This window comes from Orbicella franksi, chromosome 10 (genome assembly GCF_964199315.1).
Source record: "Orbicella franksi chromosome 10, jaOrbFran1.1, whole genome shotgun sequence".
In the NCBI taxonomy this organism is placed as follows: domain Eukaryota; kingdom Metazoa; phylum Cnidaria; class Anthozoa; order Scleractinia; family Merulinidae; genus Orbicella; species Orbicella franksi.
Window position 1 is genome coordinate 29,729,711 of NC_138154.1, and position 21,075 is coordinate 29,750,785.

Genomic DNA, 21,075 nt, shown 5'->3' on the forward strand with positions numbered 1-21,075 from the left:
ACATATACCTACACACCATACATCTCATTAATCCCCCAAATATACCTACACAGTTTACATCTCATTAATTCCCCACATATACCTACACACAGCCTACATTGGCGATGTACTTACTTCTTTTTACGTGACGCGTGATTGGTTGGAAAAAATTTCCGTTATGCGTGATTTAATAGAAACATTCAGCGTAATGCGTGATTGGTACCCCCATTTTTTCCACCTTCAAAAACATGAATTTGTGTAGTGTTCCGCAAAGCCCGTTTTGTACGTGTGTCTATTCTTGAAGCGATACGATTTACAGCTCTCAAGTACTCTCGAGTGTTTGGCAACGTAAATTCGAAAAAATGCTCTTTTGTTAAATAGTTTCCCCCAGTGTAATGCCTACCTAAGGGAATAAGATATTTGAACTGAGTGCAACTTACCTTAAACTCATTATTTCCACGCAAACGATGACTTCTGTGGAATTCCGCGACAAAGAAATGACGGCATCAAAACACGCCTAGCCTTCAACACAACGTGTTTTTGAATACATAATTACCCTGTTCTTCAAACAAACTGATATGCATGACGAGGAAGAAGCCAGAATTTTGTTTATCGTGGTCAAATAAAACGTTAAAAATATTCGGCCGATTGCGAAATATTGCCATTTTACTTACTAAGAGAAGGATTATGCCATATTCAAATTTGATTTTGCCCCTCAGCCCGCATTTTACCTGATGTGACGTTGTTTTTCATTGGATGATCTACAATAGATACACAAAAAGTGTCAGGCGTCGCAGAGTGTTCTCCCCCGACCCCGGCTCCCTCTTACAACTGGAAAACATATGGCTTAAGATCCTTCTACGTGGCAGCACCTACGCTATGGAATGCTCTACCATTTAAAATAAGAAATAGTTCGTCTTAAAAAACTCAAAACGTTGCTTTTAAAAAACGCCTTTTTGCGATTTATTTCAAACTAATTAATGTTTTTAATTTTTAGTTTAGTTTTAGATTTTCGCTGATATTGTAAGGCGCCTTTGAACATACTGGCGATACTGGAGCTAAATAAATCTCTTTTAATATTATTATTATCATTATTTATTATAATTATATACCATTATCATTATTATTATTATTATTGTTATTATTATTATTATTATTATTATTATCATTATTATTATTATAACATCCAGCGGAGCCCCAGTTAATGGGATTGGAAGGAAAAAGGGATACATAGAGATTATGAAAAACCTATGGGACGCTAAAGGATATGGAGACCTTGGACTAAAACCTCAAAATTTGCGGGACCAAGCATCAAGACTTGAAAAAATTCAAGAAAGGTCAGTGGACAACACCTCGGGCGACTCGAGGGCGATGTCAGGAATTGATGAATCTATGTTTGGCGTTGGAACTCGGTCTGCTTCTAATATTGATCATTCAGACAGCGCAGATTTATTTACTTTGGATTTTCAAGATGCTGGAAGTGATGAATCACGATATGCTAATTCACAAGAAATAGCGAGCGATTTGAATATGACCAGTACCAGTACGGAAATTCCAGGAGGCGCAGAGTTAATGAAGTAGATAGAGCAGAACGATCTAGACAATGTGAGTGTACTGGGGTGTCTGCCAGAGCACAATGTTGTTGATAAGCCATCAATGATCACTTGGGGCACACGAAGTGATGGCAGTCTCACTGTTATACCAACCTCCATTATAACAGATGCTTACAATGAGATTGTTACATGGAGAAAGAATGTTTTTCTGGTGCCATATGGTAAAACCGGAAAAGAATTTATTGATCAGGTTACATCGCACATTAATGACTGGAATAGCAACTCTGATCAACAGCACATGTCCTTGAAAGCAGCCTTTGTCCTTTTGGCTGTTGCACTTCAAAAGCCAAGCCCGAAATCTAAGGCAAAAGACCATCAGGATTTCTTATCTAAGCGCCTTGCGCTCTGGAAGGAAGGGGAAATCAGCAAGTTGCTACGCGAAGGTAGAATGCTTCAGGGGCGTACTGGAAAGCTTAAGACATTTGATCAACCGGAAAAGTCCAAGATATTTGCTAAGCTTGTGCTCGAAGGACAAATCAATTCAGCGCTGCGTTCCCTTAGCGAAACATCAACAGGGGGCGTGCTGGAGCTAACAGATGACGTCATGGCCCAGTTGAAAGAGAAACATCCAAACCCACAACCAACAACGTTGGGCTCACTTCTCTTCGGGCCGATTAATGATGATGTCCCTGAATCGGTGTACTCAGAGATAAATGGTGAGGTGATAAGGGAGGCTGCGTCAAGAACAAAGGGATCAGGGGGACCATGCGGTGTTGACGCTAATGGTTTTAGAAGAATGATGGCTTGCAAATCCTTTAAACAGTCGTCTACAAAATTATGCGAGGCGATAGCCACAATGACAAGGACTCTACGTACAACTTATATCGACCCTGCAACCATAGAGCCACTAGTGGCAAGCCGATTGATTCCCCTGGATAAAGGTGAAGGTGCAGTGAGGCCTATAGGGGTCGGCGAGGTGATACGAAGGATTATTGGAAAGTGTGTAATGAACGTTTCTAAGGGAGACGTGGTTGAGGCGAGTGGTTCACTCCAGCTATGCGCAGGTCAAAGGTCCGGCAGCAAGGCTGCTATACATGCTATGCATGCCATATTTGAAGCAGATGACACGGACGCGGTACTGCTCATCGATGCTTCTAATGCATTCAATGCACTTAACAGAGCAACTTCACTGCATAATATCCGGGTTCTCTGCCCTGTAATTGCAGCATATGCCATCAATACTTACAGGAAGTCGGCACGCCTGTTTATTACCGGCGGCAAAGAGATCATGTCAGCTGAAGAAACAACACAGGGTGACCCACTTGCTATGGCCCTCTACGCCTTAAGTGTGCAGCCGCTGATCACAAGCCTGCAGGCGGCGTCCATTACTAAACAGTGCTGGTTTGCTGACGATGCCTGTGGAGCTGGCTCTGTACTGGAAATCAAGAAATGGTGGGATGTCCTCAACAGCCTTGGCCCAGTCTTTGGCTATTTTCCCAACCCCAAGAAATGTTGGATTATCTCAAAGCCAGGTAAAGAGGCAAGCGTGAAAGAAGTGTTCAAGGACACGGCTGTCAATGTGACGGTAGAGGGACAAAAACATCTGGGTGCGGTGATATGTTCACGGGAATATCTAGAGGAATACGTTAGCGAGAAGGTGACCAACTGGGTCAGCGAGATTACCAAGCTGGCAGAGTTTGCTCTTTCTCAGCCTCAAGCGTGTTATGCTGCTTACACCTTTGGCCTCAAGCACCGATGGACCTATTTTTTGAGAACTTTGCCTGATATTCAAGAATTATTGTTTAGTTTAATTCTAGCACTGCCAGTCCGTCTAGGGGGGCTTGGCATGACAAACCCGTGTCTTGACGCAAATCTTGAGCAATCCTCCTCCGTCAAAGTTACCTTCCCGCTGGTCCAACAGATCGTGGCCCAATCCCATCAGATGCCGGATGATTCTTTGGTCAAGCCACTACAACAGGCAATGAGGAGTGAGAGAGCAACGGTGCTCCAAGACAGGGCAGAGCATATCAGAGGGGTAGCCCCACAGAAAGTCCAACGGGCACTTGACCTTGCTGCGGAAAAAGGGTCATCTGTTTGGCTGACGGTACTCCCCCTTCGTGAAATGGGTTTCAATCTAAATAAGAGAGAGTTCCGCGATGCAATCAAACTGCGCTACGATTGGCCGGTTGATGATATCCCCTCCACCTGTGTATGCGGTGATGCTTTTACAGTGGATCGCGCAATGATATGCAAGAAAGGTGGGTTCGTTACCCAACGTCACAATGAGCTGAGGGACTTAGAAGCCGAACTCCTGAATATGGTTTGTACCGATGTTGAGATTGAGCCTGTCCTGCAAGACATCTCGGGTGACATTGCGCGAAAAGCCAAATATTCGGGTCCGAATTCGCTCGAATACGGATCGGCTCACGCCGCGTATGCCGCAATGTTCTGACGTATTCGATTACGGCTGACTCGAAATACGCCTGGAATATTCTAGAGGAATCCGGCCTGTTTTTCCGTATTCAAATTTAATACTCGTGAATGACTCGAAGTGTTCGATAAATCATACGGGCCACGTTTTGGTAGATTAATGTTGCATTAGATGTTCTTCGAAGATATAGCGATCATTTATGACTCGAACATTTTCGAATACTCTCAGTTGTTCGAGAGTTTGCGACTGGAAAACGCGATGCACGACGCCACTTCTGACGTGAACGTCTTCGAATACTAATGAATACGTCAAGTATGCTCTAATTTTCGAGAATCGCACGCTATGAATACGAAAGTTGTGTCACATTTTTCACAGCCAAAGATGTATTGTGTCGTCAAGAACGGGTTTTATGCAGGTAATATACGCTACCGCGTAGTTCATTCAGACAACACGCTAGCTAGTGTTCCGAAGCGTCCGACTGGAACACGAGACTCATGCGAAGTATGAAATGTGTTCATGTTTAAATACTGAAGCATACGTGAGGTTTTAAGGTATTCTAAACGATACACTTCAAGTGTTCTGTGGTGTTCGACTGTAACATGAGACTCGTGCGAAGTATGAAACGTGTTCATGTTTGAATACTGAGGCATACGTGAGGTTTTAAGGTATTCTAAACGACACACTTCAAGTGTTCTGTGGTGTTCGACTGGAACACGAGACTCATGCGAAGTATGAAACGCGTTCATATTTGAATACTGAGGCATACGTGAGGTTTTAAGGTATTCTCCACGACACACTTCAAGTGTTCTGTGGTGTTCGACTGGAACATGAGACTCATGCGAAGTATGAAACGTGTTCATGTTCGAATACTGAGGCATACGTGAGGTTTTAAGGTATTCTAAACGACACACTTCAATTCATGTCTCCTGTTCGACTGGAACACGAGACTCATGTAAAGTATGAAACGTATTCGTGATTGAATACTGACGCCAACTGAGGACCCATACCAAAGCTTGTATATCCCCCAAACTGTGTTCAAACTGCCGATGTAACACACTTTTAAATTCCTTTGGATTCCTAACAAAACCCACCCAAAAGAAAGAAAATTACCAGGACAATATGGATGTTATCCCAACAAAAAGTAAACAACTGCCGTTATGACATCTTCATTTCATTTCAAATAATACTTTATTAATACTGAAATAATAAAACTTATGTTACTTGTTCGTGTATGTTTATTTTCATCAAACTATGGAAGAATTTACATTGCCAAGACCCTATGTTATGAAAAAGTATAAGGAACCATCTGAGAAGCAAAACCTAAAAAAATACTATAACATTTTGTATGCATTTACTTTATATCTAGATGCTGCTTTGTTATGAAAAAGCATAACCATCTGAGAAGCAAAGTCTTTAAAAAACACTATAACATTTGTTTTTGCAAACTTTATAACTAGATGCTGCTGTGTTATGAAAAGGCATAATGAAGCATTTGAGAAGCAAAGTCTAAAAAACCACTTCTATAACATTTTGCATGCAACTTTCTAACTAGATGCTGCTATATTATGAAAAAGCAGAAGTTCGGAACCATCTGAGAAGCAGTCTAAAAGAACACTTACATTTTGTATGCAAACTTTAGAACTAGATGCTGCTTTGCATATTTAGAGCGGTTTTCAGTTGAGTGTCGAGAGTAATTAGACAATTACTTTGGTTTTGGTTTTGGTTTTACTACAGTTCGAGATTAGCTGAGAAGTCTAATTGGTAAGTAATTGGTTTTGGTTTTGGTTTTGGTTTTACGACACTCAATTGAAAACCACTCTAACATCATTATTATTTGGTTCAACAATTGGAACCCTCTTAACATTACCATATACCTTTAGAGGTGTCTCACACAAAAGGGATGTAGTGCATCCGATTTTATCTGTAGACATTGTATGTAAACCCCATATCAAATTAAAACTTATAGAGCTGGCCATCAAACTATACCAAGGACTTTCAAATAAAATGAATTGCCAAATTTTTCTAGACATTTAAGTGTTGGCGTCCAAATCATTATTATTATTATCACATTTTGAAAGCTACATATACAAGTCAAAGTGAACTTTGTTTCTTGTTAATTTAATTTGTTTCTCAGTTTCTGGATGCAAAACACTAAAAAAATTGCCTGTGTGTTGCCATATTCAATTGCAGTAAAAAGTTACAGAACATTTCCAAAACAGGATTAAAGAATGGTGGAGTGATCATTCAAAAATCACTCTCAGAGAAAAAATATTTCAAAATAAAAATTAACAGACGTGGATGATAAACTAGCTACTGTCCAAAATTTGAGGCAGACTCACTTTGACTTAGCTTTCAAATTTAAGTGATTTGGATGCTCGCATAGAGAAACCCTGAAAAATTTGACAATGCATTTTATTTCTAAATTCTTGGTATACATGTACGTGTAGATTGATAGCCAGCTTTATTGGCTTTAATTAGACATGCTAAATGGTGTGGGTGCAAAGATATAGGGTAACCTCAAGACAAAGAGCTGAAAATTCAAACCAAGACCTGAGATCAACACTAAGTGTTGACAGGATTGATGACCAAAAAGTTTTACAGTCACATTTGGAAAGCTACACTGTAAGCACCTGGGTTTCTAGTGCATGCAAAAACATACTTAAGATGTCTTTGAGAGAAGAGAGAGTTGTGTTGCACATTAATCAAGTTTACAGTGCAAACAAAGTATGAAAGGATGTGAGGGCCAGAGTTTGTGGGCTTAAACACATTAAAACAATTCAAGCAACAATGTTCAAGGTTACAGATTATGTTTCATTTTGCACTGACAAAGGTAGGCAAGCTCTAGAAGCCTTTCATTTTTTGCTAGATATGGTGCAAACTTTTTATGCATTAATTAATCCAATCAAAATTTGAGTATCAAATTCAATATTGTTCTGAATTTTCAGCTCTTAACCTGAAATGAATGGCTAATAGTCACTCTGAACAAACAGAATGAACTGATTAGATAACTTCATGTAGACATGCAAACAAATTCCTCCTTAGGCTAATAACCTAAATGAGTAATAAAACTCAATTTTCAATATTTACCTTTGGAAGGAATATGGTTAGTACAGTGGAACCTCGATTTAATGAGCCTCTATATAACGAGGTCCTCAGTATAACGAATGATTTTCATGGCCCCAGTAATAGTAGACTATAGGGAAAAGAACCTTGATACAAAACCCTGTTATAGTGAACATACTTTGCCAATTCCTTGGCACTTCATTATATGAAAGTTTCACTGTAGTTTGACATTACTATAACAAATTGTCTTGAAATTTGTAGTGGTCATCAATGAAAAAGGGTTTACATGTACCTTAATGTAATGTATATATAAAATAACAGATGACGAACTAATCAAATGTAGATTTGACTTGACATTTTATTACTATTTAGTTTCGTACTACACAACTTGTGTGCAGTACTCATCGGCTAAAATTGCCAAATGGGAATTTACATCATTACACTGATTTGAAATACACAAGCGACCATTGGAAATGTGATAGCTACAATAAGCGAATGCTTTTACAAAACAAAGGAAAGTTGGAAATTAGGAATAAACTCTGTTATTATTGAAATACAAGAGAAGATTTAAAATTTAAAATTTAACATTTGACATTTTTCAGGAGGAATTTGTTTGCATGTCTACATGAAGTTATCTAATCAGTTCATTCTGTTTGTTCAGAGAGGCTAACTCAGGTTTACAAATAATAAAGTACTTCTCCCAGAGGCGTAGGTTACATTGATTTGTAGTTGGGTTACGGGTTACATGGGGCGGCCTCCAAGTGACTTTAACAATAAATCAAAGTTCAAAGTCACTTGAAAGATTTTAAAGCAAGCTGCCCCATATAACCCCACTTCAAATCAATGTAACCTATGCCTCTGGGAGAAGTACCTTTGTAAACCTGAGCTAGCCTCTCTGAATAAATGGAATGAACTGATAACTTCATGTAGACATGCAAACAAATTCTTCAGGAAAAATGCTAAATTTTAACTTTTAAAGCTTCTGTTGTTACACAATAGTAACAGTGTTTATCTATAACTTCCAATTTTCCTTTTTTTTGTAAAAGCGTTCACTTATTGTAGCTATCATATTTCCAATGGTTGCATGTGTATTTCAAATCAGTGTAATGATGTAAATTTGCATTTGGCAATTTTATCTCATGAGTGCTGCACACAAGTTGTGTACTACGAAACTAAATAGTAATAAAATGTCAAGTCAGATCTACAGTTGCTCAGTTCATCATCTGTTATAATCACGCTCTAGTTTACTACTGAGCACTCTGAAGACAGATATGCAAATCACCTTGTTTATATATAAAATATACAGAGACTGACTAGTGAAATGCCAAAATGTACTTGCCAATATAATTTTTCAAAAGCTCTTACAAAAATAAATCTTAAAAAGTCTCCATGGCCCCCTAAATAGTCATTAATACATACATGTATCTTGTAAACCAGGGTTCTTCCTCACAGGTTTTCCTTTTTTTCTTCAAATAAGGAGGCCAGGGATTATACACACATGTAAGGCATTACCAATTTTACTTCATCCTATGATTAAAATACAATACGCATGAAAGGTTAGTTAAGTTTATGTGTAAATCCACACTGGGAAACCTCAAATCAAGCTTGCAGTACTAAGAAAAATATCATAATAAATCAATCAGTAAATTTTACACAGTAGTTTGATTTAATGGTTTAATTCACCATCATTCCCATAGCTGTCCTTCTTGAAATCAAGGTTACATTTACTTCCAATGTATAACTTCTGCTTGATAAAGAAACATTTACAACCAGAGGCAATTCCATACATCTTAAGCAAACATTACAACTGAACTTTACCCTGGAAACTCAAGCTTAACTTACTCGTACGTGCAAGACAACCCGGGAAGACAACAATGGCTTACGTTTTACCTGTTGTTGTTGACTCGTACCTCCGTATGTATCGATGTTTTCACCAGCTGTATGTCACCAAAAACTGCTTGAAATCCTGCACAGTAAAGAAGTGAAGATAAACTGAATTTTGTCCGCCAAAGTAGAGTTTCTAAACGGTGAAAAAGGACCAAGAGATCGTTGCAAGCTTCAACATTTCACACCTTTCAAAAAGGACGCCAAAAAAATGGCGCGAGAACCGAGAGAACCTGGTATCTAATGTGGAAAACCGCTGATCCGTGCTTGTTGAAGGTCGGACACTCAGAATGCTGATGTAGGTCGTTTCTCTCATTTCATTACAAGTCGTTTCGAAACACATTTAAGGTCAATGTCTTTTCAAAATTAACCTCGAGGAAAAAATCTGATTAAAGTGTTTTCCGTAATACATTTTGTGATTTCTTGTTCAAGCGTAATGCAATGTTGATATGATGGCAGGGAGTCGACTGAGGAAGCTATTGGGCCGTTATTTAGGAGTTTCGTTGCCCTGCGGGCTCCGGAGTTAAACTCGTCCCACAGAGAAAAGATATTTGTCTGAAGGTCTCGGAACTTTCTCCACTGAATACACCAAAACTTCTCCGAAACGAACTTGATTCCTCTTACTAACCAAACTTTGCGCAGCTTTACGTGTCTCTAGTCAGTTTAACTTTGCGGAACTTTACGTATCCCGTAGTGTCCAATTTGTGGTTTCGAGCTGTGTTAACCATTTCAGACGAGACGGGTCACACAAAGAGAAATCGCTTTGTAGTGATTATCCCGAAAACGTCGGTCAAAACCGAATCAGTGGGATTCGAAGTTACAACAAAGCGTGTAAATTTCTTGACTCAAGCAAAACACATGCGCTGCGCCGACAACATGAACCAAAAAAGTACAATTGTTCTGGTCAACGACCGAATACACGATCCTGCTCCTGCGTATGCCCATATTCGATAAGAATTTTCCAGGTCCACATCACGGTTGTACACGCCATGAATACTCTAGAATTCTATAACTTTGGCGTCAAGATCACGTACTCCAGGATAAAAGTATACACGCGCAGATCGCATCTACTTTGAATTCATAGTCTAAATTTTGCTTCCAGGAGAATGCTATGCACCCGAACTGTTACCTTCTTTTATAAGGTTCTTTTTACAAAGGATTCGCCATCATACTCTAGGATTACGACAGATGTGTGGTATACTTTAACGAAAATCCTGGAACGATTATGAACGGAGCGTATTCCACCATATTCGACACGAATATTCCAGGTGTACGTCACGTGTTGTGTGCGGCTTGAATACTCTAGGATTCTATTGCGTCACAATCACATATTCGAGTCTAGAATACTCCAGAATATTTTGGCTTTCATGCAGTGTGAACAGCTGGGAAGAGGTTCTAATCGAGCTCCAGATGCGATGCGAGGTTAGATATTCATGCGCGCGGGTTCTGGGAGAACCAACGATCAGCATTCTTTGACGTGAGGGTTTGTCACCCTAATGCTGATTCGTATAGGGACCTAGAGCTCCAACAGATATACCGCAATCATGAGAACGAGAAGAAGCGCCTTTACGCGAGGAGGGTTTTGGATATCGAACAAGGAACTTTTACACCCCTTATTTTCACGTCAACAGGCGGCATGGGAAACGAGTGCTTGCAATACCATTCCAGACTGGCGCAGCTGATCTCCATCAAGAAAGGAGAACATTATGCTAAAACAATCTCCTGGATAAGAGCAAGGACATCCTTCGCTTTACTAAGATCCGCACTAATCTGCCTAAGAGGTTCAAGAGCTAGAAGGAAAGCCTTTTGTGACTTTAAGAACATTGATATTGACGTTGAAACCCAGGAGGGAGGCATTATGTAAACACTGTTGAAATAGGTCATAATAGTTTTATTTCTTTTACTTACTTTTACCTTGTATATACCAATTTGTATGGAATATGTTAATTAATGTTATGATGATGATAGTAGTATTAGTATTAGTTGTAGTAACCATGATATCATGATTAGATACGGAAACATGTTTTACAGGTTTAACAGACATCAAATTATGTAAATATTATAGCATTTTGTAAAGCTTAGCTCTAGTTTTTGTCACAATAAACACTCCTCTTTTTTTCCATTATTATTATTATTATTTTTTTTTTTATTATGCCACGAGGCTCTGTTGATGTTGCAGTTCATGTTGCGCCGTGTTTCAACAAAACGCGCAGAACTTTTATCAAGTATAAACAAGAACTTACTAACCGGAACTTTTGTTCAAATTGAAATTGTAAACTCGACCGGCGCTCTGAGTTAGTGTTACAGGAGACTAACATAGCAGTGCGTCACAAAGCACAAACAGTCTACGGTATCTGACTAACATTTCTGTCGTCCCTAACAACCCTGCCTAGACATGAAGAGATCACCCAAGTGGCAGCTGCAGCACTTTTTTGCGGAAAGGCATCAGACTCAACATGATATAAAAAGATGCCAATGGGAAGATATGCCCCAGATTCCTGAATATGATAACCCAAGCAGAGAATAACTATACCGCACCATCCCATAAAACTCACCCAATAGCCCTTACGAGCACTACTCACAAATTCAGCTTTTATGAAAGAAATACAGCTGAGTGGAACTCACATCCATAGACCCATCGATTGATAGGGGTATCGAATGGTCCCATTCAATCTAAAAATGCTCGCAAAATTTGGCCTTTGCTCGAATTGTTCGCCAAAATTAGATGAGAGCTCGCTTGCTCGTGTTCGCAACTGCTCGCATGCTCAGATTCTGGCTAAATTGTGCTCGATTCCCATGTGGCAATACTGCATGGGAAACATTGGGCAAGCATGTACGCGCTATGAATGTTTCTAGAAACATGCTTAAGCTTCCTCGTTTTGCTGACGTTTTATTGAAACTGATGCACGTAAGAATTTTTCACGAAAGGTACCCGCAAAGTCCGCAAAGGTAGAAAGTCATGTAGAGCTTGTTAGATCTCTATGGCTTCAATCGGTTAGATCCTAGAGGCCTCCAAATGAAGCTTCATTGCGTTGAATCTTTTCCAGTCAATCAGAGAGAAACCAGTTTCCCAATGAGAGGAACCGAAACTCGAAATTCTTGTTACACTAAATACCACGTTGTTTTTTAACGTTTCCCAAGAATTACATAACCAAGAAAACCTTCCGTGTTACAACACTTCAAAATCTAGTAGGTTTTAGCCTCTTCTCGTGGTGTGTTCAGTACGTCGGGTTAGAAAGCTTTAGGTCTCCTTTAACGTCCACCTTGAAGCTCTCGTGAAGTAATTTGGCATCAAACAAGGCATTGCTGGAATTGGTTTAACAGGGATTGCGCTATAATCCTGTTTTGGAGGTGTCAGCCAGATTACTTGGCGCAAAACAACGTTTCCTTTGAATAAAAGAGAAATTCCGACTACGGGAAAATTTACGAAGAACTCGCCGCAGACCATCTGTAAATTTTAAAGTGCTCGCTGCTCGCAAGACAAATTTGATCTCTGCTCGTACTCGCAAAAATAAAGGCACTTCTCGCGTGCTTGCAAATGCTCGCAAAGACCTATTGATGAGGCGTGTAGGGCCAATCTCGTTTCTTTTTTATCCCAATAGTGATTTAGTTACATTTATTTTCTTTTCAAGTTTTCTTGACTTCTGCAGTGACGGGTAAATCTCTTTGCAGAACAAACTGGAATGAAGCATTTCATCTCAGTCGCACCAACATTAACCAACGCTTTTTGCTCCCCGAAAGTGAAACAACAAAAGTAGCAAACCCTGAAGGCTGCTACAGGGGCCTTTACTTTGGGAGTAATACGATACTCTCTTTCTACGAATTATGTCTAGCTGTCGTATTTTGGCCAGTGATGTGGCTAAAAGAATATGACTTTTGTACCCACTCTCCGTGTTTGGTATGCTAACCACAGTTCAATAAACCTCTTACAAATGTAATTCCATTGCTAGTCAGGACCACCCTGCAGGTAAAGAATTTGAATTGAGTCATTCCAGCTTGATTGAGAAAGATAGCCTTTCAGATAATTTTTTGTCGTCGAAACCCACGTGCCCCTCATTGTTCCTTTATTTCCTCCTGGCATGTTAAAGAAATCAATCCCCAAATGTGAAACAGTGGAGTGGTAAGCCTAAACTCCCTGTTTATATTACATGAAACAAATGTGTGCATGTGCACGTAGATAAAAACCCTCAGGTCATTTTTGTGGTCAAAACAAATCAGATTTCAATCTGCAAGACACTAATTTTTATACTCTCTAATTACGTTCTTTTCAACACGGAGGCTCCCCCAAGCTGGAATGGAATCACGCTTTATCGAACCCTCGATTTTTGGACCTTTCCATAACTTAAACCAAAAGTCGTTTCCTCCACCCCATTCTATCCCCGAATTTATCGAACGTCCCGATTTTCCAAACCAATTTTCGTTTGCCTTCAGGGTTGGAGAAATTGGGATTCCACTGTATTCACGCTTCAAAACAGTACAAAGTTCATAAATAATCTTTGTGCGTTGTAACATCAGAACTTTAACTATCGATGGACCACAGGCCACTTATCTTTTGCTGATGAATAGTGACAAGTGTCACCTTACTCGCTTTGAATTTCAAACCCCGAGTCTCTATTGGCTTTTGTATTGTTTCGAGATTGGTCGAGAATGTAAAGATTCCTGTTACCCCGCTGTTGTTCGAAAACAAAGTGATTAAATGCAAATACCTAATACGGTGTCACCAGTCTGTGGTGTCATCTGGAAGACAAGTTAAGGAGCTGAAGTAATTCTTGGGTTAAAAAAAGTGAGTATTCTTGACTTATTACACTCATCCCGGTTCGGTTCTTGTCTTCACACGTTTCTTACGTTCAAGTACCAAGAGAAAATGAACGTTGATTGGAATCTTTGAAACAGTTGAAAAAACATCGTCAGAACGGTATCCCTGATTATTTTTCGACCGAATGTCTCAGCCCGTTTTGGACCAAGTTTTACTCAGTCAAAAAATATAATCAGTAATTGCTAAGTTTCGCTTTTAAATGATAAACGACTGTCAAATGTCTAGACTACGAGCTCTTTAAAAGAACTTATTGATTTGACTGAATTTCATCTGTTTGAAGAACTTAAAATGCCAAACGTTTTGAGGTCACTGAGATCCTTTCCTGCGATCCTTCCAAGATCGATCCTCCATCGTCGGGTTTTTCGAATCTCGGCTTACAAAGTTAGGGATTGGAACTTCATTTCTCGTCTGCATTTGCCTTTTTATAGCTATAGAGAGAACAGTAGACAAACATTTCGGTGCTTTTATTACATCTCACTCTCAAGGTATTTGACACGCTTTCGAATCTCAAACTCGCTGAGATAGTTTTACCAATTAAAGTTCTTATTTGCCCTTGAAAAGATTTCTATCAACTGATTCATTCGAAGAGTCAAGACAGGATAATCATGGTAATCGTTTCAGCTTGCTCAAAATTCGTTTTTGGGGTCAACTGAGTTATTGCTTTCGATATACGACAATAGCTAAAATTGTTAAACGTGTGCTGAAGCTCTTGCATCCTTAATGTGTTAAAGAGCGGAAATGGGCGATTTCTGAGGTGATAGATTCGTCATAATTTACATTTATTATCGATAGGACCAAACATTATCTTTATACAGGACGCCACATCACCTACTTTCTACAAACGCGACAGTGTTAGGTAAGCTATGGTTTGAACTCCCCACAGGTTAAACTATTCTTGTGCTGGAAGGAGTCCAAGAGAAAATTATCAATTGATAAATATCAAACATAGCACGGTTATGCCAAAATTTTTCCGTTTCCGGTACGTAAATGACTCCAACGGAGAAGTCTGACTTGATGATTATGTATTTTTTTCTTTCTTTTTTTTTTTTTTGAGATATGACAAACGGTTAACGCCCCCGGTCGCATCTGGCACCAGACGAACTATACGGAATAAGAGTCTGATAGATAAGACATCTTAAACTCATTAAAATTGAGAACCCTAACGTTGACAAATATCTTTACGAATGCGGGGTAGCACGTCAAAGAAAACATACGTATGGGCTAACGTTCATTTTTTTTTTAGTTTTGATGAAAATGGACAAGATATACCCCATTATTATTAATAGCAATGTATTCAAAGACAGAACTCAATTTACAAAAAAAAGGCCAAGAAGCCACGTTCCGCTCAAAGGCCCGCTGGATTGAAAAAGGTGAGAGAAACCTACCCATGAATTATTTTTTTCAATTTGGAAAAGCGAAGCTTTGAGAAAAAGGTTATTGCACAGTTAAACTAACTTGAGAATGGCGAGATTATTTCAGACATGAAACAAATCAACCAAGAAATACAATTATTTTACAGCGATTTAACCAAAATCATCCGGCTTTCTTTCCTGGAATTTCAGAGAGAACTTTTTCGCCTTTATTGAAACCTAGACATCCCCAAATTGTCTTCTGAGGAATCAGTGTTTCTTGAATCTGACCTGACACTTGATGAGATAAAAAATGTTTTAACATCCTTTCAGAACAACAAATCCCCTGGGGAGATGGCTTTTCCAAAGGATTTTATGAAACATTCTTTGACTTAATTGGCACACATCTCCTTAATTCATACAATGAAGCTTTTACCAGAGGACAATTGTTAATATCTCAACGGCATGGCGTTATTTGTTTGATACCAAAAGACGACTCCTGTCTTATTGAGCTGTCCAATTGGCGACCATTAACCCTCTTAAACGTCGATTAAAAAATTTTGGCAAAAGCAATTGGCCAAAGAATTGAGTCAATACTGTCTTCGATTATACACTCTGATCAAACAGGCTTCATTGAGGGTAGATTCATTAGCCAAAATGTTCGGCTTTTAAATGATATTATGGAATATGCAGAGGCTAAAAATATCCCAGGCATCCTACTTTTTATTGATTTTCGTAAAGCCTTCGACACCATTGAATGGAATTTTATCCACAATTGTATTGAATTATACAACTTTGGTCTAAATATTTAGTGAATAAACCCCTTCAGGCGACTGGTATGTCGGCTGATAATGTCCGCGGCTGAGAGATTGTCCGAAAAATGAATATTTGGCCGAGAAGCGAAGCTTCGAGGGCAAATTTGAAATTTTGAGGACAATCTCTTAGCCAAGGACATTATCAGCCAACATACCAGCGAGCCAGAAAGGGGTCTATTTATTTTATAACCCTCCCATTAATTTTTTGCATGTTTTGTTGACTTTTTTGTACTTATCGGAACAGCATTGGCGACCTTTTTTTTTTTTTTTTGATATCATTATCAGCGGATTCCACAACTGAAAAAGAGTTTGTTTTTCTTCCATGAAAAATAATTAAGAAAACGTGAAAGTCTAGAGCTGGATTTATTTTCTTTTAGCTGTTTCTTTTCGACAGAAACAGTCGCAGGGCAATTATCGACGCAGGCGGAGGTTATTGCGTGATAACTGCCCAGTAATTTTCCTCCACGTGACGTAAAGTAGCCAATAGAATTGCGCGAAAATTGAGCGTGGGTTATAATAGAAAATATATGGATATCGATTCTTTATAATAATGTTGAAAGTGGCGTGATGAATGCGGGTTTCATGACTAATTACTTCAAAGTCCCTCGAGGTGTTCGTCAAGCGTGTGCTCTGAGTCCTCCTTTGTTTGTGTTAACGGTTGAGATGCTAGCCCTCAAAATACGCCAAAGCCAACTCTGCCGGGGCATCGAACTCCCAGGTGGACAGAACGCTAAGATCTCACAGTTTGCGGATATATAGTTAATTCATTTGGAGTATTGTCCGGTTTGCAATTGAATATATAAAAAACAAACAAACGAACAAACAAACAAAAGCCACGTGGATTGGTACTCCGAGCAAAAATAAGATAGAGCCTTTAAAATTTCAGTGTCCAAAAGATCCCATAAAATTCCTTGGAACTTACCTTTCCCATGATGCAGCTGCCAACAACAACAATAACTTTTATTTCAAAATAAGGAAAATGGAAACGAAGCTTAAGATATGGCGGTGGCGGGACCTGACGCTCTTTGGAAGAACTATGCTAGCAAAATCTCTAGGTTTGTCTCAGCTAATCTATACTGCCTCCATGCTTCCTGTTCCAGAAACAACAATACAACAAACCTAAAGTAAACTGTTTGCTTTTCTATGGAAGAATAAGAGAAATAAGATCGAGTGACAGGTTCTGTTCCGTCCCTTATCTAAGGGTGGGCTAAGCTTTCCCTGCTTCAGGACTGTTGTAAAAGCGCTACGTCTCAGTTGGATAAGTAGACTCTTAAATAACACTCATGACACCTGGACGGCATTTCCGAATTACTTACACTTCGATAAACATGGCGGACTCCTTTTTCTTCAAACCTGTAACTGCAGTGTCGAGAAACTAATCCCCGTCTTTTATCGAGAACTCCTTGAGTACTTTCAAGAACATCAACTGCGTAGCAATTACGAAGATCCATTGAAACGCGAATTCATTTCAGTTGTGGAACAACAGAGATATAAATATAAAAACGATTCGGTCTTTTGGAAGGCCTGGCGGGATAGAAATGTTCTTTTTGCGCAAGACTTGCTGAAAATATAAATTTCTAACTATCTAAAGATATCACTCTCAATTTAAAGAAAACTTTCTGTAAGCAGTTTTATAAACTTTTTGTCGAGGGAATCAAAACAGAACCTACGGCAATTAAATCATGGCGGAAAAGTTGTCCTGAAGTTGCTGACAACTGGGTGAACTGCATCCAAAACAATTATAAAATCACTCGCGGATAATAGGTTAAGACAATTCTATTTCAAGTTGTTGCACAGAATACTCGTCACTAATGAAGAACTTAAACGATTTGGAATAACTGACTGTGTCAAATGTGTTATGTGCAGTGAAAATGACTCCATTGAACATGTATTCTTTGATTGTCAATCTCTCTTCAAAGGTTTAATAGTTTACACCAAATTAATGTCAGCCTAACGTCACTACGATGCTTTCTCAATTTACCAACACCAAACACCAATCTTTCCGATAAACGGACAAAAGATTTGCGTCTTCTTCTGTTATATGCAAAGCAGTACCGTTATGCTTGCAAAACAACGCAAGAGAAACAAGATACTTCTGAATTCATATCCAAATTTATTATCCAGTATGAAATAGAGAAATGACTTGACGTGACTATGTTGCCCTTCTCCCCATCTTTATACACTTGTACAAAGCTAGAGAGACGTACTGTTTGTAATTAAGAAATAGAAAACATGTACCGGGTTTCTATCGAGTTATAGAAACACGAGTGGAAGTTTGGGCGAACAAGAAATGCTGTGGGAACACGAGCCGCAGGCAAACTCCCAAACTTTCACGAGTGTTTCTACAACTCGATAGAAACACGGAGAACATGTTTTCTATTTCTTTTAGAAAATGACGCGCCAAAAAAAGGGAAAAAACCTGTTAACTTTGATTATCAAAATGTAAATTTTCTTTGCTCGCCCCATCATTACGTCAACAGCTCGTGCTAATTCTGTGTTTCCATTGAGTTATAGAAACACGAGTTTTAACCAATCAGCGCAAGTATTTTCTTTGGACTTTTCTAATATTTATTATCGTAAACATTATCTACTATCTATCATTATGAATATTATCAGTTGTAACGCCTCTCTTTCTTTGCACCACTTTTTTGATTTGTTGCAATATTGTATTATGTTTGTATCAATAAAATAAACTATAACAGCAATAAACTTGCACCTCGAATATCATTTACAACAAATATTTCTACTCAGGGAGTCGATAACAGGGCAATCAGAGTAACTATAAGAAGCTAAACAGTCGGGTGGCCGTTATCAACATGCACATGATAACGATATTTTATAGGTCAGACTATACTTAAATCCACCCAAAACATGATAAACAGACATGCAGGTGGTATAAATAATATCAAAATATATTCAATAAAGGCTAATAAAATTCAATTTAATTTCACGTTTAAAAGCACGATTAAAAGGGCTCAACCATCATGTAAACTGAAGGCATATTGATCATAAAAGAAAGAAAGGAGCGTGGAAAGGACATATTTTAGTTCTTGATCTTTTATGTAATCTGGTCTTTGTATTAAAACTCGAATATTTTTGGAATTGAGGTTACCATGTACCTTCAGAGTGAAAATTTTCAATAGTTTTGAAACTCGAAATTCGAGGAACGTGATTTCAGTATGCCTTCATGGCCGACCTTTCTGCCGTGTAACTCAAGTAGAAAATAGCCTGAAGAACTGTCTGACACATGAGAGTTATTTACAACAATATCATAATGTCAAACAATGTCATAATGCCAAACATGTTTTTAGATGCGAAATGCGCTACTTTACTGAGTTTTACGGTGGTTCCAGTTTTCTAACATGTCAGGAAACGCGCTCCTTCTCTATTGATTTATATTATCTAGAAAACAAATAGTTAAATGCCATTATTTCAACTGGAAGACTATTATGCTAAGTACCATCGAAAGATGGTCAAAAGATGTCGCCTATCCACGTCACACTGAAAGCGGGTGTAAGTGACTTATGCATTATGTAGCACATTCCGATGACATATGCTTAATGGATAATGTAATTTCCCCTGTGTTAACGGAAATATTGTTTCTTCAGATTGCAGATTCAAAAAAAAAAACAAATGGCATCCTTGTATTTGAGAATGTTCTGCCTTGTTTACGGAACGGTGATGTTGTCAGACGCTCGCAGAACAACGATAAAAGAGGAGGAGTGGGCTCGACCAAACCATCGAGTGCAAGGTGCATATCACTTCCCTTATATATTGAACTTAAAACGAGTTTCTGAAGTCACATCAAGAATGACATTTTTTTTTTACTGTAAAAATACTTGTATTCAGTGGTAACCTCTGTTACGCCGACACAGACACTTTAAACTTGACTATTATGGTCAATTCTATTTCTATTGTACCGGGTATGTTAAAACCGTAACTAAGAACTCTAGGTTTTACTAAACATTACTATTTTGTGTCTAGGCAAAGCAGTCGGAGATGATTTCTGGTGCCCAACTTGTGAAACGACTTCCCAGGAATCGTGCGATACTGACTTGGCCAACACAACGTGCCCTAAAGCTGATTTCTGCATGACGCTGTGGAATAAAAACGTTTTTACGCGTAAATGCATCAACAGACAGATGCGTAAACTGTTGACTGAAGATTGCAAAAGTGTGGGCTACATGGAATGGGATTGCAAACGAGGGAAGAAAAGATACCGCTTGTCCTTATGCAACCAACCAGGATGCAAAGCCAAGGTGAGCGAATTTCCAAGAGGACAGTCAGAGGTAGAAAAACCAACGAAAAACGATTTCTGGTGTCCTACATGTCAGAGTACTTCACAAGAGTCATGCGAGGTCACTTTGGCCAACACGACATGCCCAAAAGCGGACTTTTGCATAGCATTGTGGGACCAAAACGTTTTTGCTCGGAAATGCGTAAACAGAAAGATGCTTGAACTGATGACCAAAAACTGCAAGAACATCAGCTCCACTGAGTGGTACTGCAATAGAAAGCGAAAGTATCACGTGACAGCTTGTAGCCAATCAGGCTGCATAGCTAAAGTATCGCGCAAGAACGTCCCCACGGAGAATCCTTTTCAGTGTCCCACCTGTCCCATCTGTAAATCCCCCAGGGAATGCAACCACAAGATGACAATGACCAAATGCCCCACAGCTACCCGTTGTATGGTGCTGCGCTTTAATGGTACTATTGATACCGAGGACATATTTACGAGGAAATGTATAAATGAAAAGATGTTTTTAATGATCCAGAGAGCATGCACATACAAGCAAGGATGTGAAGTGACCTCATGCTCCCAGTCTGGATGCATAGCTACGCTGTAGTGTTGACATTGTCACTGCTTTCGCTGGTTGTTTTGTTGCCCAACAATGTTATCGTTAAGCTACCCTTTGAAACTTTTGTTACTATGGTGGGGTTTAGTCTTTTTTAGCTCTCTACAATTGGTTTTTTGAGTCGATTTTTGACATGTTTTTCCACCTTAAAACTGATAGCTCAACCGTGAAGGGAAGATAGAAATTAGCAAAGTTTTGAACGTTAATTTTAGTGAAACAATGAGTTTTGGCTAACCGGTCGAGGCAGAGAAAATTATTGTAAAACAAGATTCTTCAGCTGTGTGCAACATTAAGCCATTTGATGACAACCTACTTATATGTTATCTGCA

The 21,075-nt window shown here is 39.0% G+C and overlaps 1 protein-coding gene and 1 pseudogene across 2 annotated transcripts; both read left to right on the plus strand.

Annotated features, from left to right (window-relative positions):
- Positions 1-1,238: 1,238 nt before the first annotated feature.
- Positions 1,239-11,618, plus strand: LOC145499701 (uncharacterized). The gene has a single exon (XM_081479228.1). The coding sequence runs from the start codon at positions 1,636-1,638 to the stop codon at positions 3,982-3,984; it is 2,349 nt and encodes a 782-aa protein (XP_081335354.1). The 5' UTR covers positions 1,239-1,635; the 3' UTR covers positions 3,985-11,618.
- A 1,285-nt stretch (positions 11,619-12,903) lies between these two features.
- Positions 12,904-20,737, plus strand: LOC145499502 (uncharacterized; annotated as a pseudogene). The gene is made up of 3 exons (XR_014050947.1): positions 12,904-15,096; positions 19,499-19,641; positions 19,875-20,737. The product of XR_014050947.1 is annotated as an uncharacterized LOC145499502 (transcript).
- Positions 20,738-21,075: the final 338 nt, after the last annotated feature.

Excerpts from the sequence above, each read along its gene's own strand:
- LOC145499701 (XM_081479228.1), top strand. The coding sequence starts at position 1,636 with ATGATCACTTGGGGCACACGAAGTGATGGCAGTCTCACTGTTATACCA.